Source organism: Culicoides brevitarsis, unplaced genomic scaffold, assembly GCF_036172545.1.
Source record: "Culicoides brevitarsis isolate CSIRO-B50_1 unplaced genomic scaffold, AGI_CSIRO_Cbre_v1 contig_52, whole genome shotgun sequence".
NCBI classification, from domain to species: domain Eukaryota; kingdom Metazoa; phylum Arthropoda; class Insecta; order Diptera; family Ceratopogonidae; genus Culicoides; species Culicoides brevitarsis.
In genome coordinates, this window is record NW_026973436.1 from 1 (window position 1) to 25,000 (window position 25,000).

General features: G+C 30.9%; 1 protein-coding gene across 4 annotated transcripts; it reads right to left on the reverse strand.

Moving 5' to 3' along the window:
• Positions 1-4,716: 4,716 nt before the first annotated feature.
• Positions 4,717-22,869, reverse strand: LOC134836519 (E3 ubiquitin-protein ligase Ufd4). 4 transcript variants are annotated; one of them, XM_063851699.1, is made up of 11 exons: positions 22,568-22,869; positions 16,435-18,079; positions 15,576-15,700; positions 14,694-14,883; positions 14,408-14,632; positions 14,216-14,251; positions 13,798-13,973; positions 9,932-13,175; positions 7,733-7,926; positions 5,556-7,672; positions 4,717-5,000 (listed from the first exon to the last, which is right to left on the reverse strand). In XM_063851699.1, exons 2-11 carry the CDS (start codon positions 18,077-18,079, stop codon positions 4,718-4,720), a joined length of 8,235 nt encoding a protein of 2,744 aa, XP_063707769.1. In that variant the 5' UTR covers positions 22,568-22,869; the 3' UTR covers position 4,717. The 4 variants fall into 4 exon arrangements, with proteins under 4 accessions (XP_063707769.1, XP_063707767.1, XP_063707770.1 ...); XM_063851697.1 differs by lacking the exon at positions 22,568-22,869 and adding an exon at positions 21,937-22,375; XM_063851700.1 differs by lacking the exon at positions 22,568-22,869 and adding an exon at positions 19,096-19,114.
• Positions 22,870-25,000: the final 2,131 nt, after the last annotated feature.

Consider the following 25,000-nt stretch of genomic DNA (forward strand, 5'->3'; position numbering starts at 1 on the left):
ATATTGATGGAATTTTGCAAATTTATTATCTTTTTATGTTTTTTTTTTCGAAAAAATTAGTTTAAACTGTCATTTTTTTCTTTCCAATTCAATTTTTTTATTTTTTTATAATTTTCATAAAGAAAATAATTTAAGACGAAAAAAAAATATAATTTTTGCCTGTTTGAAATCTTTTTACTTCTCATATTATTTAAAAAAAACATAAGGAAAAATTTAAAAAAAAAATTTTTTTCAATTAAGGCCGCTCCAAATTAAAATCAAAAATAAATTCAAAATAGAGGCAAAATAAAAAAAAAATTAGAAATACTTATTTTCATACAAATTGACAAAATGTTAGCAATTTTTGATCAACATTTTTTTTTGTTGTTTAGTAATCTTCTTTGAAACTTTCAAATTAAAAATTGATTTTAGATCATTTTAAGCTAAAAATTGAAAAATTAAAATTTCATAAAAAATAACTGTCAAAAACATTTGAAAAAAAATCAGTAATGTTATGAAAAATTTTTTTAGACAAAATAAATATTTAAAAAAAAAATTAAAAAAAAGTTTGAAAAAATTATTTAATATAAAAAATTAAAAAAATATTTGTTATTATTTATTTACAATTAAATCTAATATAAATAAGTGAAAAAAAATAATACATAATATAAGTATATGAAAATATAAAAAAAAAATAAATAAATATTAAATATGATTTTTGGAAAAAAATGGAATCTTAACGAAAATAAAAATAATAAATACAAATTAAGTAAAATTTTCACTAAAAATAATTTTTTACCCATCAAAAAATTTATATTGAATTTTCCTATATGTAGATAAAATTCTCTAATAAAAAAATTAAAATTAAATTTCAAAAAAAAAAAAAAATTAATTCATTCTCAAATAATTAAAAAATAATCAAACAATTTAAAAAAAAATGTTTTATATTATTTAATTTATTTTCAATAATTTTTATTTATTTAATTTATTTAAATAAATTATAATTTACAAATTATAATTTATTTAATATATTTAATTATTTATTTATTTATTTAATAAATAAATATATTTAATTTATTTAATTAAATAAGTAATTAAATAAATAATATTTTATTCAAGGAATTTTGAAAAAAATGTTTATAAAAATATAAGAATTTATTAAAATACAATATTTATTCAAAAAATTTTCTATATAGGTATTTACATAAACGAAAAAAAAAATAACGACCCTCTGTCTAAAAAAAAATCTGTTAGTCATTAAACAATAAATACTTCAACAACTCTTCGTGTCATCAAACTTTAACAAGCAATCAACAACTGCCACTCTTTTCCTCTAACCATTATAATTTGGCGCTATACATCATAAACAACATCTCTACCGACAACTATAATTATAATTATAGAACCTACAATTAAACTTTCCACACGTTTATTGGAAAAGAGAAAAACACGAAAAAATTATACAAAAAAATTGTTTTTGTTTATATCCAATCGTAAAAATTTGCCATAAATTTTTTTCAATATTTTTTCCGATATAAAAAAAAATTAAACAATTTTCTTTAATTAATTATTTCGATTTTTTTTTATTATTTTTTAGTTGCGAATGATATCATAAACAATAAAAAGTGATGTCATGCGCATGCCCACGAACTGTTGCACATCTGATTCCATTCTCGTTCTCTCAATTGTTAGACAGGTAAACATTTGTCTTGTTAATTAATTAATTATTTTTTCAGATTTCACACGAAAATTTTGATTTTTTGTCATTTTAGGGTTTTTTGAGGGAAAAAAATATTTTTGGAAAAATATCGATCTGTCTAATAATAACAAAAGAAGTCATCAAATTACGTCTTTCGTGCGATAAAACATTCATATTGTCTTCATTTTCAATTATTTATGTTCGTTGACCTCAAACGTACACACGAGTGTCTTATTTCAAGGCAATTTCAAGGTCTTATTGGGTTATCTAACAACTTACCATGTTCCAGTACGTGAGAAATTTGGAGCGTCCTGCAAAATCTGTGCCTCCCAAGACTCGGAGAACGGGCGAATTCGAGGGAATCGAGACAAAAGTGTTGTCGTAGTAGAAGGCATAGATGAATTGTCCTAAGGCAACTAAATGCCAAACGATGCAAAATGCACGCGATTGATACAACTGAACTCCGGACATGACTTCCGACCTGATTTGGAGGTTTAGACCGCACGAACGAGGTTATTCACTTTCAAAGGCTTCCTTTTTCAATGGAATGACACAATTTTTAATTTTTTTTTCTCTCTTTCGCAACTTTTACGCTACTGCACCATTCTGTCGTCGATTTTTTTCACCATTGATAACAATGCGGACAATGTCGCGTCGTTGTCGGTTCGTGGGAAGTGTCTTTCGTGACTGATATTGAATTAATTCTTTTTTTTATGGAGTGTAGTTATTATTAATTGACAGATGAACAAGCCTTCGTAGCAATAATATCGTCTTAATTTATTGAATTATTTGTAATTTTACGTGAAAAACGATTAATTTTAACAATTTCCTGCTGTTTTTTCATCACAAATGGATTTAATTTGATTTAAAATTATTTTTTTTATGAATTTTTTTCTTAATAAAAACACGACGAGAGTAACAATGTTGTTCGATGTTGGTGCAATATGAGTGGATGACTGACTGTGAATGTGAATATTGGTTGGAAAAATTTCGTTCTTTGCGAAGATAAGATGATAGGCTGCTCCATTGCGTGGCACGAAGATGCGCAATGGAAATATTTTGCGTTTTATTTTTTTCGTCGGAATGTTTTCCAATGCGGGAAATTTTTCTAACGGATTTTTAAAAGCGCGGAAAAGGGTCTCTCTAGTCTCAAGAACGATGCAAAAAACGAAAATAGAACAAAAGGGGTGTGTTGTTGTTTTTTTTTGTTGATTATCTTATCGTGTTTGCAGTTCAATAAAAGATTTAAGTTTAAGTTAAAAGTAAATATCAACAAATTTTTTTATCGCCTTTTGCGAGGTGCAATGACGAATTCTTATCACAGAAGCATCAATCATGAAAGATCAAAACAATGGGTTGTTCCAGAATTGTGGACTTTGCGATACAAAGTTGAGCTTTGACTCATTGTTTTTTTTAAAGAGCAATGACCTTGAACGTCCTTGAGGTTAATTAAGTGAATAAAAATTATTGAATTTAATTTTTTTATCATTTTAGATAAAAATCTTAAAAAAAATAAAGTTTTTTGTGAATAAAAATTTAAAATGTTTTAAAAAATATTTAAAATTTATCTAATTTGTATAAATTTTAAAATTTAATTTAATAATGACTTATAATAATTTTAATATTTAAAAAAAAATTATTAGCTTCTTATTATTTTTTTGTAAAATATTTTTAGTGTAAAAATTCTAAAATTTTTATTTTATTTTTATATTAAATTTTTAATACTTAGACTATTAAATTTAATTATTTCACTTTATATCACCTCCGATTTTGTCGAAAAAATTAGGGGGAAAATAAAAATATTTAGGAAAAAGGGAAAATATTTTCACATTTTTTTTGGCAATTTTTGATTAAAAAACAATAAAAATATCAAATTTTAATTAAAAATATATTAAACTAAATTTGTTTAATAAACATATTTTCTATCAAAATTTTGATGAAAAAAATTTTTTACTTACGTGACCAAAATTAAATTTTTTTCTTCAATTTTCATTTTGCAAAATTTTATCAATTTTGATTTATAACTTTAAAATAATGAAAACAAAAATTAATTTAATTTAATATTTTCATTTTTTGTAACCATTTTTTGGTTAAAAAGGTATTAAATATTTTTTTTTCGAAAAAAATTATTATGAATGATAAAGCATTCATTAAATTAAAAATTTTCTTAAAAAAATTAAAAAAAAAATTAAATTTTTTGTGAACATTATTTACAAATTTGAACATATTATAAATAATTAAATAAAATTATTTTATATTTTTGGAGTTTTGAAAATGAATAAAATAAAATAAAAATTAATTTGTAAAAAATAATAAACAATTTTTTTTATAAAAAATAATTTAACGAAAATCAACCTCGTCACAAAAAAAAATAAAAAAATATTTTAAGTGGATTTGAAGCCAACAATTATTATTTCAATAAAAAAAATTAATTTTTAATTTTTTTTGAATTTTTCAGATTTTTTTATTTATTTGCTCATTCGTACTTAACATTTTCTTTTATTTAATTATTATTATTTTTAATTATTATCAAATACATTTTAATGTTACATTTTTCTTCAATTACCCCATTTTGCTAAACTTCTCTTTATTTTTTATTATTATTTTTGTTTTTAATAAGTTGTGTGATAATATATACTTTTTTTGTTTAAATTTTAATCTAACATTATCTTTAAAGGTAATATTTGTTTTGATTTACAAGCAAAAAATTTTTTTTTTTTTTCAGAAAAATCCAACAAGAATCACTTTATATCAGAATTAGTAATTATTTTTATCATATATTCATATATTTAGTATTTGATCACTTAATTTAGTAAAACATTAATAATAATAGTAGCTGAATACATTTAATAAAGTTGTGAAGCTATAATAAGAGTCTTCTTGCCTATATCTCTTTTTTTATCAATCGTGTCCTACAAACTATCATTTTTATTGTAATTTACTCGAATTTTGTGTTTGGACTGGTGTTGGTGGTTGTTGCTCGGTATAGTGAAGAAAAATTAAATAAAAGACTTTGATGCAGGAAGGAGAGTCGAAAATTTAATTCAAATGGAATCCCTTCTCCTTGGTAGCCGTCAAAAGGCGTTCTCGCAAAATTTCTTCCGTCGGATAGTCGGGAAGCTTCAAGTAATGCACACACGTATTGACCGACGGATAACTGCCTTCGCCGGCATCCACTTTTCGCACGATCGTGAGACGCGGATAGAGATTTGCTAGACCGCCTGGCGGCAAACTACTGCATCCGGTGGTGAATTGTAAAAATGCTTTGCGCTCGGATCCGGTCATGTTGACCAACACGTTGACGAAACGGAGGAAACCAGGACTGAAAAATAGAAAAAAATTATTAAAATGTTTATTTAAGGATCAAAAAAAATATTTTTAAGGGGAACAAAAATAAATTGATTGAAAAAAAAATAATAAAAATTAGAAAGAAATAAAGATTCATTTTTTCGGAGAAAAAAATTAAAATTTTAAGAAAAAAAAATAAAAAAAATTTTGGGAATCGATTTGTTTGAATTTAATATTTTTAAATGTTAAAAAATATAAAATAATTAATAATAATTGACTTTTCAGGAAAAAAAAAATTAAATTAAAAAAAAATAAATTTTTGAAACAAAAAATGTTGATTTTAAAAAAAAAAATAATTAATAAAAAATTTAAATTCTTAAAGAAAAAAGTAAAAATATTTTTTTGTAAAATTAAAAATTGATTTTTTGAAAAAAAAAATATAAAATTAAAAATTTTTAAAAAATTAAAAAAAAATTTTTTAAAATTAAAAAAAAAATTTTAAAAATTAAAAAATAAAAAAAAAAATTAAAAAAATAAATTTTAAAATTAAAAAATTAAAAAAAAATTAAGAAAAAAAAACTCAATTCACCTGTCTTTACTGTAACCCAATTTCGGTTCTGTGTAGTTGAGCAAATCTTCTTTGGTCCATTTCGGCGACTGATCACCGCACAAAATCTTTCGCACTTCATCTGCACTAAACGCTGCCAACTTATTTAGCGGGAACACCTCACAGAATCCCTTATGGAAGGCTTGCATTTGCTTGGCGATGCCTTCGTGCAAGCAGAAGTTCACCGTTAAATCACAATATTCCTCGACATTGTTGATGGTAACGTCGATATTCGATCCATTTGGCAACAAATCCGCCGCCTCATATCCGTATTTCTTGCTACTTGGCAGATATGTGAACGTCAGCGCCAAATCTTCGATCGCGACAGGTCCTTGTTTCGTCACAAGCCGCAAATTATTGATTTTCTCCAACTTTTCTTCCGGCGTAAAATCGTTACTTTGCTCAATTTCCTGCTTTTGTCGCACAACTTCTTGCAGCTCTTTGATAAATTCGCTGCGAATCGGGTCAATTTCGTGCAAGTCATCTTGCGCAAGTATCATGAACCACGAATCGTCTTGCATCTCGTTGACAATCAATTTGGAACACGATTCGATGAGATCCCGGTCACTTTCTTCCGACATCAGACTCGAGATCATGATGTCTTCGGAGGTTTTGGTATTGACGAGACGCGGTTTCGCGAGAGATTTGTTGTGACACAGGAGTTTCAAGAAGCTCGTGGAGAACGGAAGATCCACCAAACGCCCGTCCTGAAGTACTTTTGCCAGGAAAACGCCGAGGAACCAGTAATATTTGCTGATTTTTTCGCAAATTTCGTCGTCTTGTGGCAATGGGGCGGGGAATAATCCCGTCGAACGACGTACGTAAAAGCCGGGAGGCTTGACACCTTCACCTAAATCGGTTTCTTCGTCGTTACCGGCGTCATTTTCGTCGTCATAAAGCCACATTCCGAGGTCAGAGCGTTGCAACTCGGCAGCAACGAGTGCATAAAATTCGAGTGTTGGACCCAATCCGGTGCCTTCTTCGCCAATAAACTCGACTTCGAGCACGGATTTTCGATTGCAATGCACTTTCATGACCTGCATCGCCCATTCGAGCAAGCGATCGTTGCGCGGAACCTTGACACGTTCGTGCTTCAAACGCCCAACGCGGAATTCGTGTTGTTCGGGGTGTCGGGGACTTAGGCCTGGTTGACGTTGTCTTTCGTTATCGCGTTGCGATTGAAGCCACACAATGCTGCGTGATGCCCCGAATGCCGTGCAGTTGAAATAAAGTTGGCGCGTCTCGAAGGGGAAGATAAATGGACATCCTTGATTGAAATTTTCGCACCAGCCCGGCAAACTGTTGCTCGAAAGTACGAGAGGGTCTTGAATTTGCTGCTGGAGCTTGTTGGTGACCTTTTTGCTCATGAACATCTCGGGATTTAGCGACAAATCGAGGTCATTATGTTTAATTGATTGCACATTGATCGTGTTCAATTGCGCCAAAAGCTGCAAAACGTCGTCAACGGAGCAATGTAGCCCGGAAGGTGTCACTGCCATCGGCGAACTTGGCGATAATGTTGATCCGCCGCTTCTGCCGCCGCCCGAAAACATCGAAATAACCGGCGTTGCTCTTCCGTCTTCGCCACTGCTGCTGTTCTCGTCCTTATTTGCCTCCTTGTAGACAATTGTGTACGTTGGTTCCCAGATTTTTCGCGCTTTTTCGTGTTTCGGGATGTTTGTCATCTGGATCAGTTCTTGCACGTACCGGAAAATGGTCCAATCGGGATTTGTCAACGGAATATCGACATCTGTAAAGCCAGCGAGATTCGGTCCACGAAGCACCAAAAACAACGAAGGTTGCGGCATCAACACAACGTCGGTCATTTTGATTTCAGTTTCGGCGCCTGGAGCGGGAATTTCCAAATCTGACGTTTGATTGATGTTTGTACGCCCGGGACGTGGATCAAAAGCGGGAATTAAAGCGGAAAATTGTCGCTTCAGAACGAACTCGTCGTCCCATGACTTGCGTTTTCCAGCGGCAGCGAGACGATTTTCCAATGTTTCTTCGTCCATGAAAGAGAGCAAGTTGCGCGAGACCATCACTTGTAACAAGGTGTTGCCAACTTCTTCGTACTCGTCTTCGTTTTCGTCGTCGTTCTAAAAAAAAAATTGAAAATTAGGAGATTTTCTTGAGAAAAAAAAATGAAAAATTCTTACGTTTTCATCATCATCCATCTCATCGTCGTCATCCAAGTCGCCCAAAAGGGTGGGAGCACGACAACTTTCCAAGAAATCTTCTAACGAGACTTGTTCGCTGTCACTCGAGGTCGAGGTGAGACTCATTGTCAAAGCAGGATTAAACGATGGGGTTTGTCCTGTGCCAGATGTTTGTGCAGCAGTTGTTGTTGGAACTGAAAAATATAATATTTTAATTTTAAAAATATGAAAAAAATGAATTAAATTGAAAAAATTTCCAATTTTTGTCAAATAAATTTTATTTTTTTTTTAGGCCGCTCCAAATTTTTTTTAAACTTTTTGTCCCATGCCCCATTTCAAAAGTCGAAAATCCAATGGGGCAAAATAAAAAAAAAAGTTTAAAATTTCATCAAAATTGGTCCTTTTTTGATTTTTTTTTCATATTTTTTCAAGGAATTTCCCAAAATTATTTAAAAATTTTTTAATTTTTAAGAATTTTTGTATTAAAAATACTATTTTAAGATGAATTTTCTTCTTTTAAATTTTTTTCAAAAAAATTACTTTTCAAAATTTTTTGACATTTATTTTTATGAAATTTTTTTGTTTAAATTTTTGACTTGAAATATTCTGATATCAATTTTAAATTATCAAATCTCAGTGAAGATACTATAAAAACAACTAAAAAATTCATTAATGATGAAAAATTGTTAAAATTTTTTCATTTTGTATGAAAAAGTATTTCAAAATTTTTTTTTTATTTTTGTGCCCCCCCCATTTTGAAAAAATGTTCTTGGGACAAAAAGTTCGAAAAAAATTTGGAGCGGCCTTAATTTTTAAAAAATAAATATTTCAAAATATTTTTAAAAAAATAAATTTAAATTTTTAGAATTAAAATTAAATTAAAAATATTTTACATGAAAAATAATTATAAAAAAATATATATAAAATTATAAATTATAATAAGGCCGCTCCAAATTTTTTTCTATGTTTTTGTCCCCTGTCCCATTTCAAAAGCCGAAAATCCAATGGGGCAAAATAAAAAAAAAAAGTTAAAAATTTCATCAAAATTGACCATTTTTTGGTCATTTTCCTTACTTTTTCAAGGAATTTTCAAAATTTTTTAAAAATATTGTTAATTTTTAAATTTTTTTGTGTTGAAAATCGAAATTTTACATGAATTTTCTTCTATAAAAATATTTCCTAAAAATTATTTTTCAAAAATTTTTGACGGTTATTTTTATGAAATTTTTTTGTTAAAATTTTTAACTTGAAATACTTTCAGATCAATTTTAAATCATCAAATCTCAATGTAAATACCACAAAAACTACTAAAATATTCATAAAGGGCCCAAATTTGTTAAAATTTTGTCATTTTGTATGAAATAGTATTTCAAAACTTTTTTTTTTTTTTATTTTGCCCCCCCCCCCATTTTGAAAAAAATGTTTTGGGACAAAAACATCGGAAAAAATTTGGAACGGCCTAATTAATTATTTTTTAGAGAGCAAAAAATGTGTGAAAAATTTTAAATTTATTTTTTTTTTGTAAATTTTTTTCGTCTACCTAAATATTTAATTTTAAACATTTAAAAAAAAACCAAAATTTTTTAAATTAACGCATTGCAAAAAAAAAATAATTCTTATTTTAAAAATAAAAAAGTATGAAATCTAGTTCCATTGGTTTTTTTATTAAAAAAAAAACTCAACTTCTCTTTGAAAATATTAAAAATAAATTTGAAAAATTTTAATTAAAAAATTAAAAAAAATTAATTAAAAAAAAACAATAGAAAAATATTTCAACATTTTTAAATAATTTAATTTTAAAAATTAAATTAAAAAAATTTTTAAATATTTTTCTTTTGGTTTTATATTTTTTCTGAATTTTCAATTTTTTTTATTCCTACTCAAAATTTTTTTTTTTAATTTTTTAAATGAATGGTAAAGTAAAATTATTTCTTATTTCAAAAATTTATAAAATTTTGAAATCTAATTCTATTTGTTTATTTTTTATATTCTTTTTTTTTTTAAATTCAACAATTCTTAAAAAAAATAAAAAATAATTTTGAAAAATTTTAAAATATTTTTCTTTTGATTTTTTTCAATTTTTCTGACTTTTTATTTTTTTCAAAAATTAAAATTTTTATTTTTACTCAAAAAAAAATTTTCGAAAAATTTTGAAATTTATTCAACAGAGCGTCATTAAAAAAATAATTTTTGACTCACCTGTCGAACTATTAAGACTCGGATAACTTTGTGCTGTACTGAGAAGTCCAGAGTGAAAATTACTGGACAAGGCCAACTTAACAAGACTTGTAACAGAATTCGGTCCCCGCGGAAAGAAACTTCCCGAACTATTTTGATTGTTTGCGATATTCGACACATTCATCGCCTGATTATTAACTGCCGACAAATTCGTGCCTCCCGAAGTACGTCTTCGTGCCATTTGTGCAAACGTCTCAAGCAATCCCGGCGGCGTCGGTGGCTCATTTTGACTTTCCTGACTATCCTGCGAAATTGTGGACGACGTCAAATTCGGCACACTCACACTCATGGGATTGGAAACAACAACCGCAGCATCTGACGCGCCAGTTTGTGTCGCTGTCGCATCTGTCGGCGGCACGGAAATCACTGCAGGTCCCGTTGGCGTAATCGCCGACAAACTCGAAATTGTCTCCATTGTGGGAATTTGGGCGGGCGGCGTCGGAATTATTGTCGCATCACTAATTTCAAGGTCATTTTTGCCACTTCCCGGCGCTGTCACAGTCTCAAACAGGTTGAGCGAGGAGCATCCCTCGTCAAATGGACCCGAAAGTTGCAGATATTTCTCAACCTCGTTAATTGCTTTCTTGAATTTGGAGTCTTCGATGGGCGGCGTGCTGCCAATTGTCTTGCAAACGCCTCCCGCAGCCGACGAGGTTTGACCGGAAGCTGTTGCAGTGTCTGTTGACGTGGCGCCAATCGTTCCCGATGTCTTTGGGAGCGAAATTTTGACGGATGACAACAAATTTGTCTGTGACAGGATATCGGAGGACAACAAAGTGTTGGTATTATTGCGTAACATGTCGACTCCTTCGCGCATCTTGTCCAAAACTTCACTTTTGTAGCTCGTAAGGAACGCCTTGCTGATACTATTGGTCGAATTACTGATGTTCATCTTGTTGTTCGTCACTTCGTGCAAATTCGCACTGCGACTATTGTCTTCGGAGAGTTGTCGATGAATTGTGCCACTCATTCCATAACTCGTGCCAGCCTTATTTTTGATGTTATCATCTGTCAATGTCAGATTTTCCGTGATTGTAGCCAAATCCGAGACCAAAGCGTGCGTCGAATTATTAATTGTCGACAAATCCGGGTGATTTTCATTCCGAGTCTCCTTCAGCGGATGCACCACAACTGCTACTTCCGTTTGATTGCTGTTACTATGCAAGTCCGAAGACCCCGAGACGATGTCACTCTTCGCACAGGACAAAACATTTTCAGCAATTACTTCAACAGCTTGTTTCCACGCCAAATTATCCGCCGATGCAGCTTGATCTGTCGATGCCACGGATGCTTTTGTCACAAATTGCCCATCTGACGTAGCTTCTGGCAAACTGGGAGTCGAACTTGACTTGCGACTCGTTAATGAGCCACTACTCGTACTACTTCCGGTGCTTGTTTTCTCGCCGCTTGGCTTTTTGCCCATCGGAACATTCAAATTCGTGCTGGACTGCGCGGTGCTCGTTGCCTCCAAAGAAGACAAATTTTCACAATTCACGAGTTTCAAGTCGTATTTGCCTTCGGCGCCCATGCGATACGAATTTCGAACGCCATGATCCCATTTCACGTCGATCCATCCGTTGTGGATTTCGCCCGTGACAGTGCCTTCGCATGATGGATTTCCGTCTTGATCATCCCAGCGCCAATCGACGCCACGTACAACACGAGCCCCTTTTACGATATGTTTCAATTGCGAGCGGATCAAACGACGTTCGCGACGTGCTTTTGCCTCACTTTCTTTAGCAACAGCTTTTCCAATGTCCTCGCAAACGCCCGTGACACGTCCATAAATTTCCAAACCCGACAAACTCAGGTAATGTGTTTGCCCGGAGGCGTTTCGACCATTTTGTTGGATGCGGATGTGACGATAGCCTTGAGTCTCGTCGGCAGAACACTCGATTTTCCAGGTGCAAGTGCTTCCGGGATCCGCCAAACTTTTGTCGTCGTTGTGCGTCATCAACGTGACCCAATTGACGCCATCTTTTGACATTTGGAACAACCAATTTCGCAGTGCGGAGCGTCCATAACCGCGAGCATGACGCATCGTGTAAGCAGTTGGGATGACAAAAACGCCCAAATCGACGGCAAACCACGCTTTTTTGTTGTCTTTCGTGTGGCAATTGCTGATACTGTCACGCGACAGGATATCTTCGAGTTTTCCGTAGGGGAGTTGTTTCCCTTCCGAGCTTGTAACAGTCACGAGACCATATTGCGCCGGGTTTACCCATTCTGTGGTCTTTCCGTTCGTGCCAATGAAGTAAATTATGCCGTTCTCATCGAAGTCGTGTTGATGTTTGAAACACAAATCCGGATTTTCCTTCAATTTTTTCAGGTAATAGAACGAAATGCGGTCCATGTCGTACCATTGCTTCGCTACCATCTTCAACAAATACTTGTTCATTTGTCCCACAGTTGCTAAAGGCTCCATTTTCAGTGTTCTTCCGGTGCGATCGTACAACGTCGACTCACTCGGGGCACGTTCCAGGCGGAAACGAAGACGTTTCGTGAGAATTTGCAAACCCCCGTTTGGCGAATCGTACATATAAACCGGCAATTTTTCGATACTTTCCAACACAGCGACGAGTTTTTGCACCAAAATCGTTGCCGTGTTATTTTTCTTGTTGCCTCCTTTCGTGCTGCCGCCCTCAATTGGCGTATTATTGAAAATACACTGACGGAAAATCTGGATTCGCTGTTTTTGTAGCTTGTTGGCGCGACTGCGGTTCAAACCGAGTTCCCAATAGTTCTTTGAAAGTACCGCGACGAGTGCTTGAACGAGACCGGAGCTGTGCATTTCGTAAGCGCTGATCACGCCGTCTTCCTGAAGTAGTTGGGCGAGTTCGTTTAAGGCGTTGCGAAGCTTTTCCTGCCACGAAGTGCTCAAATGTTGACTTTTTTCGAGGATGGAGTTTTGTCCGCATTGCTCTTCGAGTGCTTGTTCGATGAGACGCACGATATTGGTGAGTTTGGCGACAGCGCCGCGTGGGACTGCTTGTGCCGCTTTGAAGTATTTGTTGTAAATTTCGCGTGCCAGGTTCTTGACTTGACATTTTTGGGCTTCTACTTTGGATTTGATCTTTTTCTTGCGGATGTTGGACCATCCGACGGCGAAATCGGGACCTAAAGTTGTTTCGGCGGTGAATGTGTGCTTTGTTCCGCGATTGCTTTCGAAGATGAAGCCGGGTAAGTCGTCTTGTAGGATTGTGACCTGAAGAAAACGTAAGAAAAAAATTAGTTTTTCACCTTAAAAATGATTTTTAATTTTTTTTAAAAAACATTTTGTCTCAAATTTTTAATTTTTTCAAACAAATTGACTGAATCCAAAGCAATTTTTAATCATTTTTAATATTTTTTAAATAATTTCATTGAATTTTAAATTTAACCACAAGTTGAAATAAATATTTAATTCAATTTTAATTAAATTTTATTAATTTATTATTTTAATTTATTCAATTAAATTCTAATTATTTTTTTTATTTTTTAATTAAATATTTTAATTTATTGAAAATTAAATTTTTTAATAAAATTTTAAATAATCTAATAGAATTTTAAGTGAAAAACATTAAAAATAATTGTCAAAAATTTTTGAAAAAAAGTTAAAAATTAAAAAAAAATTTTTTTTGACAAAAAATTTCATTTTAAAAAAATTATTTCATTTTAAGTATTATTTAAAAGTGAAAATTTTTCTCAACAAATTAGGAAAATTTTTTAAAATTTAATTTAATTTTTGACGAAATTTTTAAATTTGTATTTAAATTTTCGAATTTTTTAATGGGCAAGAGACAAAAAGTTTTTAAAAAATTTATAAAAAGTGAAAAAAAAATTCTTACTTGATGTCCTTCCGAGTTATGAATATGCAACTGTTGCTCCTTTTGACTTTGCAACACCCAATTTCCGACAATGATCTTATGAGGGCCCGGATTTGTCAATATTGGTTGACTTGGTTGTCCTTGACGAACAGCTGCACGAGCTCTTTGCAATTTTTCCAGAAATTCTCCACGATTTTCTATGAATTTTAGAAGAAAAAAAAAGTTTTAGGTAAAAATTTCAAAAAATTTTTACTAATGAAACACAAAAATGGACAAAATCACGTGTGAAGTCGAAGCATTTTGCATTATTTTGATTGTTAAGCGACGGTTAGTGGTGCAAAACACACCAAAAATTAGTCGGTTTTAGTAAAAAAATGTTTTTCTTATGTCTTTTTTTAGTAAAAATGACTTTGTTATGTCTTTTCTGCAAAATGCTCACCTTCATTGGGAAGTGTTTCAGTTCTCCCCTTATTGCCTGGAAACGAAAAGTTGAATTTTTTGTTTAGAAATGAACTTTTGGGAGACGTGCAACTACTTTGAATGACATTCTAAGTAAATGCAGGATCATTCGCAGGGCAAAAAACTTCATTCTTGACGATTTTCTTGCTAAATAACCCAAAAATTTACTTACCGCTGCTATCGTTGCCGTTTTCAGGACTTCCGCTCGAGTACATAGTCGCCAATTTTCCATCCAAAATGAATCGGAACCATCCATTTGAGCCATTGGACAATTCAAGTGCTGCTGAATCGGACCAAACGTAGAGACAATCACGACCGCGACAGATACTCCAATCACGCCAATGATATGCGCGACCCGAAAGGATGTCTTTTGCGTCTTCAACGATGTCAACGGGGTCTAAAATGACAAAAAATCGTTAAAAAATTGATTTTTTGAAGAAAATTCGTTAAAAAATTACCTTTACTTGATTTAGGTTCCTCTTGTGACTTGATTTGAGACTCAACCTCCACTTCCGAAGTGGTTCCAATGAGAGCTTGAACCTTGGAAAAGACACCTAAACGTGCAAAATGGTCCAAAAACTCATCTTTTGTCTTCGACATCATCTCTTCGATGATTATTAACACAGCCAAATGCCCATCTTCGTCATCCTAAAAGCAAAAAATTAATTTTTTAGTAAAAATTTCTGCCAAAAACGCTCGAAACATAAATAAAAACGGGTAAAATCTGAATGAAATCCTAAAATTGTACGTTGATGTGTGCCAAATTTTAATTTTTTTTTATTGAAAATTATTTTTTACGCACGGAAATTTGAAAAAAATGAATGAATGATTGAAAGATGTTAGAAATTTCGTTGATTTTTTAAAAAAATATTAAGAAAAAATTCATGCTCATGCAAAAAATAAGGAAAAATTTGAAATTTTCAATCATGCGATTTGAATTCAAGAAAAAAAGGAACGAATGTTAAAAAAAAGAGAGAAAAACGGTTAAATCACATCTTTCAATCATTTAAAGACTCGTTACCGGATCAAGTAAACTACTAAGAAACCAAGCCCAATCACCATTATTGCAATTATTGGACATTCTTGACGCCGGCGACGACGGTGGAATGATGTAACGCGAATTTTGTCTTTGCTTAAGGTTTCGCATAATGGCACCGACTTTACTATCATTATTGCTATTATTACTAACGGCGATACATTTGGTGGCAGTAGAACTATTTGGAGTGTTTGAGCATTGAATATAGTCGCAAGATAACTTAATAAACAAAAGCATAATATTTTTTTTTAAAGGAAAAGTCGATCACGCTTCAAAAAGAAATGTGCGAAAAGTGGATTCTTACCTCGTTGTCTAAGACACTGGCGATCACTTCGACCAGCAATGTGCCGAGATTTTGATTATTTTCGGCGGCACACAAATCGGTAAGGACTTCCGGTTGCACGTATTGGACCATTTTCTTGATGAGACCTGAAATTTTTAAAGAATTTTGTTAGAAAAAAGCATTTTTTAGAAATTTTTTTCAAAATTGTCAAAATTGAACAAAATAAATTAAAATTATTAAATTTCATGAAAAATAAAATATTTATAAATTTTTTTTTCATAATAATTTTTCAAGAAATTCTTAAAAACGTTTAAATTTTTTTTTAATGAATTTTCTTCTCAAAAATTATTTTTCACAAAATTGAACATTTTTTTTACTACTTGAAAAAATTTTTTTTTTTTTTTTAATTCTGGAAATTTCTTTTAATAAATTAATTTCGATAAAAATTAAAAAATTTAGTTTAAATTTCAAAAAAAAAAAAAATTCTTAAAAAAATTATTATAATTAAAATTATTATTCTTATCTTAAAATTATCGTAAAAATGGTTAAAAATTAAAAAATCAATTCTTCATTAAATCATAAATGAAAATGAGAACATTTTTATTGAAAAAATTCAACAAAAATTAATAAAAAAATTTTTTAAAAAATATTATACATTATTTCGTTAATTTTTTTTTTTTAGTTAGAAAGAATCGAATTCGGAAAAAATTTTGTTTAAATTAAATTTTTTAAAAAAATATTATAAAAAAGCCCTTGAAATAGCAATTCATTGAATTTTAGACTTTTCAAATAAAAACGATTAAAATTTGTTCAATTTTTGACTAAAAACTATGGAAAAAAGAAGAGAAAGTTCAAAATAAATTAAAATGCATAAAATTACCTAAACTAGATCTGCGAACGCTCGCCAACATCGTATTTTGGAACGTCTTGCAGAACACGGGCAGGAAGAATTTCAAATAAATCGGTGCCATTTCGGGATCTCCACGTGGCTCATTATTTTCCGTGCCCTCCGTGGTGCCATCTTTCCTGCTAATCGACGCCATATACTCTCCGGGCGACAACAAAATCGACGCAACTTCACGATGTCCCTCATCGGGACGTTCGCGAGCTTTATCCAAGGCGGTTTTGCCATCTTCATCCCGTAAATCCGGATTGGCGCCATGTTTCAGCAAAACTTTTGCGATTCCAGGTCGTCCGAAACACGCTGCGTAATGCAAAGACGAGCTCCGTTGCCCCTTGTTGACATCCGCTCCCTTATCACACAAAAACTCGACCATTTCGAGAGTTCCGAAGGCAGATGCCCAATTAAGCAGCGTTTGACCCACATCATCCATGCAATTCACATCAATGCCACCCGATTCGATGGCTTCGATAAGCGCTTCGGTGTCTTTGCTGCGAATACAGTCGATTAATTGACGATGCGTTCGTTCGACACTCGAATCAGCGCGTCGCACACGCGGAATTAACTGTCCCTGCTGCCCGCTTACACGTCCCAGAGCTTGTCTGCCTTCGAAAAGAAGCAACAAAATCAAGTCTGCGAGTCGCATGCAGTCCAAAATGCAGCGTTCGTCCCCCTTGAGAGCCCGTTCCATGGCTTCGGGGAGATTTGAGCGGAGGAGATCGTGTGTGATAGATGGCGAACCGCGACACAAAGTTGCCAACAGCGAAATTGTCGTGGCAATTGATTGCGTCGATCGACTTGTTTCAGCTGGTTGCGTTTTCGGGACACTCAAAGTGCTGTCGGTTGTTTGTTCGCCGCCCGAAGTTGATGTGCTGCTGGCATGAACAGGTCCCGCCGCGTTACTCAGTCTATTTAGAAGCTCATTGACGAGTCCGTATTCCGCCAGAGGTGCGATATCGACGCCTTTTCGTATGAAACGGTCTGCTACGGAGGCGAAACACTTTAACGCCCCATCCGCGACCATCGTGTCTTCGTGTTGCAACAACGTGCTTAAATGCTCGACGCATTGCTGGATGTTTCCCGCTTGTGGTTCGACTTTTGTGCATAATCGTGAGACAACTGCCATCGCCGAATGCAACGTGTCTTTGTGAATTTGCGACCCATTGTCCCGAATGAACGACAAAACGCAACTTAAACCGCCGCCCTCGAAAACGGCACCTGCTTCACGTGTACAAATCAATTCCAGCACTTTGATGCACTGCTCGGCGAGATCGCGGCTTGTGCGACTTGCGAGTTCCGCAACCACGAGACGATTGCAAATCGCTTTGATGGCACCGTCGATCGCGACAATGCGACGCGTGCATTCCGCCGAGACATCCAGGTAGTAGGTGATTGCACGTGCCGTGACTTCCAAGACATTTTCGGGCGCCAATTCATCCAAGAAGATTTTGCACAAAGCCGGCAGGAAGGTACGTGGCGGGCAACTTTCGAAGCATCTGTCGACGTTGTCGGACATCAAGAGCAACATGCAAAGTTGCTCCAAGGCGATTAGTTGCATGTCGCGTTCGTCTCCTTGGCCCATGGAGAGCCATTCCAGAAGCGTTTCTGGATCTATATCACTCATCTGCAAAGAATTCAAGAAAAAAAAAGAAAAGATGAGTAAATGTGGGTGCAAAAACTGCTAGAACGTGACTCAAATTTTGATCGTTCAGACAAAGAAAGACAAAAAAAAAAATAAATAAAATGTTGCAAGTTGTCGTTCGGAGAAAGACCAACGATGGTGACGCATTTTAATTTCGTTTATAGGTAAATTTTTAACCACGTGGTTTTTTTAACAAATTTAAAATTTTATTTTTTAAACTAAATTTTTAATTTCATTCTTCTAAATGTCTTAATTTTTAAAAAAAAAAATTAAATTTTAGTAAATTTTTTTTAGACAAATTTTCATTTTTTTTTTAAATTTTAAATTAAAATTTATTTAAAATTTTTTTTAATTTTTAAACCACGTGGTTGATTTATTTTTATTTATTTTAAATTTTTATTTTTTAAAACTAAATTTCATATTTCATTCTCGAATTTTCTTGAAATTTTTCAAATTAATTTTTTTAAGTTTAATTTTTTTTTTTTTATTTTTCAGTTTCTTGATTTTTTATAATTTAATATTTTTTTTCTTTAGTTTTTTAGCCACGTGGTTAATTATTTTTTTTTTTTCATTTCAAAAATTTTTTAAATGAATTTTTTTTTTATTTTTTTTTTAATTTTTTTCTTTAAATTTTTTAAATTTAATTTTCAATTATTTTTTTAAAATTTCTTTAATTTTTTTTAATCACGTGGTTATTTATTTTTTTTTACCAAATTTTATTTTTTAAAGAAATTTTTCAATTAAATTTTTAAAAGTTTTTTTTAAATTTTTTTCAAATTTAAGCACTTTATTTTTTTCTAATTTCAAAATTTATTTTTTTAAATAATTTTTTAAATTTTTTTTTAACCACGTGACCTGAAAAATCTTCAAACCACATTTTATTTTTATTTTGGAACGCGGTAAAACAAAGAAAAAATGCTCAGCTGTTAAAAATGCGACAAAAAAAGACGACAATGACACATGAAGATTCTTAAAAAGATCTGCGTAGGTGCCTTAACCTATTAGGAAGTTCGCGTTCTTTGTTTCCTCCGCGCGCGTCGTAAATAAACAAAAAAGTTAAAGCAAATTAAACAAACGACGACTTGCTCAATATCAATCAAGAAATTGCTCTGAGATGAGATTTAAAACGCAATAACGTTGGCAGCCGCACTCGTGTCATCACACAATGTTTTATTTATTTATTTATATTATTTACCAGAAGTCAGAGCGCGGAATGTAGGTAGCAAGCAAAGTAGTTGGAAAAAAAAGTACCTCGTAATTGTAGCGATGAGACCTTGACAAACATATGTCTCGCAGCCACACACACAACTTCAACTGAACCGATTATTATTATTTTTATTTATTACGCTTCACAAATTCACGTTAATCGTCTGTTTAATTAAATTGTGGGTCATTTTGCAACTATTCGATGAGAAATTCAATGCAAAAAGTAAATTCTTATCTGTGGAACACTCGAGTGACAAGTGTCAATCGGCGATAATGGAATATTTTTAGCGTTAAGCCGGCTGAAATCCAATTAACAAACTATTACATGATCCGCGACGAATACGATGTCGTGAGCTTATGAATGACTTGTGCCATAAAATGAAAGAAAAAAACGGTAATCATAATGAGGCTGATGCAATAATTGAAAAAGTTTTTGATTTTATTAACGTTTTAAAGACTGAAGTTCAATTTGAGATCGGAAAGTTTATTTCAAGAGCTAAAAAATTCATTTCGACATCTAAAAATTTCATTTCGAGATCGAAATTTTTTTTCAAGAGCTCAAAATTTGTTTCGAAATCTAAGAAATTAATTTTTGGACCTGAAAATTTCGTTTCAAGAACTAAAAATTTTATTTTGAGACCTGAAAATTAAATTTCGAGATCTAAAAATTTCGTTTCGAGAACTAAAAATTTTATTTCGAGATCGAAATTTTTTTTTTCAAGAGTTAAGGCCGCTCCAAATTTTTTTTGAACTTTTTGTCCCATGCCCCATTTCAAAAGTCGAAAATCCAATGGAGCAAAATAAAAAAAAAAGTTAAAAATTTCATCAAAATTTACCTTTTTTTGGTCTTTTTTTATACTTTTTCAAGAAATTTTACAAATTTTTTTAAATTTTTAAGAATTTTGTATTGAAAATCGTATTTTAACATGAATTTTCTTCGTTAAAATTTTTTTCAAAAAAATTATTTTTTAAAATTTTTTTGACAGTTTTTTTACGAAATTTTTTTGTTTAAATTTTTAACTTGAAATACTCTGAGATAAATTTTAAATTATCAAATCTCAATGTAGATATCATAAAATCAACTAAAATATTGATTTATCACAAAAAACAGTTAAAATTTTGTCATTTTATATGAAACAGTATTTCAAAAAAAAATTTTTTTTTACTTTGCCCCCCCTCCCATTTTGAAAAAAAGTTTTTGGGACAAAAAGTTCGAAATAAATTTGGAGCGGCCTAAAATTTAAAAAAAAATATTTTTTTTTATTAAAATGCATTTTTTACTTTTTTCGATTTTTTTTTCAGGAATTTTTCAATGAAACAAACATTTTCAAACATTTCATCGACCTAATTGAAGAAGTATCGTTACACATTACGTAAGAGAGTTCAGTAATGAAGAATGTAACAGCGACAAGCGATGCATTAATTGGTAGGCAGGTGCGTTTAATCCACGTGAAATTTATGCGAAATGCGTCAGTTACTTCAGAATCAACTGAACTGAGACAAAATCTTTTAAAAAAAAACTGCGTTGTCCAGATTTTGTTCAACTAGAATAATTCTTGCTTATATTTGCTTGCCTTTCCTATCTAATTATTCATGAGATACAAAGCAGCTGGTCGTGCAGTGTTCTATTAATATTTTTCGTTAGAGCGAAAAAATGTTACAAATAAATAAAGGGTTAGAGTGAGCATGAATTTTTCATCACAAAATAATTTTCATAAAAAAATTTAAGTTTTTTATTAAATTTTTAATTTAATATTTAAAGAAATTAAATTTTTGATGAAATTTTTCTATTTTTTAACAATTTTTTAATTTAATTTAAAACTTTTTGTGAATAAAATGCACAAAAATCACGTTTTTGATTAGTTTACTTTTGTAATTTGTTCCACTTTTTATTGAATTTTCAGTCCTTCATATACTTTTTGCATTTTTTATGAACTTTTAATGGATATCACGAACATTGAAAGTAACTTGCAATTGCAACAATGACGTTTTTCGTCGAAATTCACTTTAAGTTATTGAATTAATTTAAAATTTTCATTCATTTTTTTAACCAGAAATCTTGTTTCACAACAGATTTTAATAGTAATGGATCTTTGCTAAGACTTAAAAAGTCATTTTTGGCACTTTTTCAATATTTTATGAAATTTTTCAGAAATCTACGAACGTTTTTATTGCAAAACACTTTAAATAATTTTTTTTTAAATAAATTTTTCAAAACATTTTTATGAAAATTGATCAATTATTGTAATTTTCTTGTCTTTTAGTGTCAATTTTTACAATTAAATTAATTTTTAATAATTTTAATTTCACAATTTTATCGTTTTTAAGTCATTTTTTATCATTTTTCACACAAAATTTCACTAAAAAAAATTTCTTTTTAATTTTTTAAAATTTCATGGTCATCCTCACCCGTTTTTTTCGTGAATATTGATTCCACTTTTCATTTATTCGCTACCTATTTATCATTATTTATGGTGGTTTTATGCATCTATCGCACAGGTCGCTCGATTGAACACGAAAAAAAAATTTTTTTTTTTGCTAAGCAATCGTTTTTTATTGTTTCTTGTTACCAAGACAAACGATTGCCTAGACATAATTTCAATAAATAAGTTGCGAATGCGAGAAAGACCTACCCAGCAATCCATGCTTGATTTTCCTTTTTTTTTTTGGGTTTTATAAATATTTAAATAAATAAACGGAAAATTTATTTGTCAGTCACTTCAATCACTGTACATTGTTGGAAAAAGGCTTTCACTTTATTTTGCTGTTTTTTTTTACGATCGATCGATTGCTGTCACATACACACACGAAATGTTGTTTTTACTGTTGTAGCTGCAGTTACAAAAAAAAAAAATATTTTCTTGTCTTTTTTCATCGATTTTTACATTTTTTTTTCATGTCTTTTCGGTAAAGGTCAAAATATTTATTTTTTTTACACGAGCGCCAAAAACAAAAAAATTTTTGTTCGGAAAATTTTCACTTTTACACACGCCGAACGCCAAAACCGTACTAATGGGAAATTTATTATTAGCATTGGCGCAATTTTTGCTGTGTTTGTTTTTCCTTTAGCGATGTCGATGCGGTGCCGAAGGCAAGGCACACGAATTATTTGGCAACGGCTGGCGATGTCGGAGGAACATTAACTGCGCCGTGCGTGATGCATTTTGGAAAATTGCCGAAAATTTTGTCACGTTCTCGAGGGTCACGTCGTTGTTTCGCTCTCGCGAGCGAGTTTGAACTGCAAAAAAAAAGTTAATTTCTTACCGTTTTTTGTTGATTTTCTCCGTTATGCGCGTTCTCACTTCAAAGATTGCAATAAATTATTCCGTGTTTTGTCGGTTAATTGCCGAGTTCACTACTTTTTTGCGCGATTTTTGTTAATTTTTACTCTCGCTACGTACGTAAAGGTGTCTATTGTGGTAATAATAATAGTTGTAATAAAGAAAATATCTTGAATTTAATCCAAACACACATTTAATTTGCTGATTAATTATTTATGAAGTCATTTTTGTACAACATTCGTGATAATATTTCCTCATATTACAGCACTGCGCGCCATTTGTTGAATGAATTTCATTGTTGTGGAGCATGAAAAGAGAGAGAAAGAGAAATAAAAACGTGTTAGTTGCTATTTTTAATAAAATAAATAAAAAAAAATATAAAAAATTACAAATTTTACACACTAAACCATTGCATTTCAAATTAAATTGTTTTGTGGGTAAAGTAAATGTCGGAGCGAGGCACATGAAACTAATCGACAGCCATTTAACACACAAAAAATTGTATTAAATTTCACTTTCGATTTTGTTTGAGTGATATTTGAAGCTTGAAACTTTGATAAATTGCAGATTTGGAACAAGTTTTCGATTTTTTTTCTGTTTTGGTGCGTTATTGTTGCATTTACGCGTTATCGATGACTCAGGAACTGGAACGAGTTGCTTGATTACGGAAGTTTATAGGAAGATATTCAATTACGATGGAGGTGTGAGAGTTGCGGTGATTGGTTTCTTGGGAATTTTTCGTGATTTCACGTGATTGTGAGAGGCTTGGATATTTCTCATGGAGGTTTCTTGGAATTTTTCGGTTTTTAATGATATTTTTCAGTGTTTTTGAGTCTTTTCTTATTGCATCTTGGGTAACGGGATCTAAAAAATGAGAAATATTAGTTTAAATGATGCAATTTTGTTGTTTGTGGTGTAATTGAATTGACGAAATAATGCTTGAGGCTATTTTGGATTTACTGTTTTAATGGTTTTAGGACCTTGAGGTATTAAAATTTTAGATTTAAGACAGAAATTCATCACGAGCGGCAGTGAAATCACGTTTTTAGAAATTTTTATAAAGATCTTAACTGGAACTTTTTGTTGGTATTTTTGACCGAAAATTATTTTAAAAATTCTTTTTTCGATAAAATCAACATTTTAATGTTTTTAAGAAGAGATTCAGACTCAAAAATTTCATTTCAAGTCAATTTTTTGTAATTTTTTATTAAAAATTTTAATTTTTTGTCTTGGACTTTCATTAAAATTTACTTCTGATTTATTTTTTTCACTTCAAATCATAAAAATTTCGCTTAAAATTATTTTTTTAATTTTTTTTTTTATTTTGTAATGATACAAAATTCTTAACTTTAAGACCTTCACAGTTCTTGAAATATCGAAAAATTAAGCTTCTAACACATTTTTAGACAAAGACTTTAAAGCAAGGCTTTGAACTCCTGTTCTTATAAATTTTAAAAGCAATTTTTGTCATTTTTCGATCAAATTATGAATAAAATTTAGTTTAATTCTCATAAATACTCACTAAAAAAATCAAGAAGTCATCTTTTAAAAAAAAATTTTTTTTGGTATAAAAATAATTAATTTTTTGACAAAAACAAAAATAATTTAATTTTTTTTAACTTCAAATCATTTGAAAATTTTTAAAATAAAATTTTAAATTAAACATTTTTTTTTTCAAATTCTTAAAATAAAAATTTAAATTAAAAAAAATATTTTTTTTTTTCAAAATTCGAAAAAACAAAAATTTTTGACAAAATTTGAAAAAAAAAATATTTTTTTTAATTTTAAATTTTATTTTAAGAATTTTGAATTAAAAAAAAATATTTTTTTTTTCAAATTTTGTCACAATTTTGTTTAAAATTTTTAATATTAGAGTCTCAAAAACCCAAAAAAAAATTAAAAAAATTTTTTATCATAAATTCTCCCCAACATTGTATCACAAAAAAATTTTTTTCTCACACGAAACCACTCTGTTGGTGGTTTAATTTTGTAAATCCATGTCAAAATCGAAAACTTTTAACCACCATTAACCCGTTAAACTTGCAACTAACTTAATGCACTCTTAATGCACACACAAAGCGAAACTTTATTTTTTTTTCAAACAAATTTGAACTACTTTTCTTTCGTTCATTGAGGAAATGATCTTCTTACGCTTCACGTTAACGTAAAAATTTAGCCTAATTTGTGTGATGGCAATAAATCGTGATTATTAAGATTTAGAGATGGGGCAACGTCGAAATTGCTCCAATTTGTTCTATTTTCAGCTGTTTATTTAGAAAGCGATCGCACATCGACGAAAAACTCGAAAAAAACTCATGATTCTTGCATTAAAAATTTATTTGTGTGTAATTGCTTCGTTCGCTGTCATGCACGGAACACGATGATGATTTTTTTCACATTCAACTACGCAATTGCT

Bases quoted from the DNA above. Each gene is read 5' to 3' on its own strand.
- LOC134836519 (XM_063851697.1), bottom strand. The intron at 13,176-13,797 runs GTAAGAATTTTT...CGTTTTCTTCAG, and splicing joins ATAACTCGGAAGGACATCAA to GTCACAATCCTACAAGACGA. The intron at 7,927-9,931 runs GTGAGTCAAAAA...TATATTTTTCAG, and splicing joins GAGTCTTAATAGTTCGACAG to TTCCAACAACAACTGCTGCA.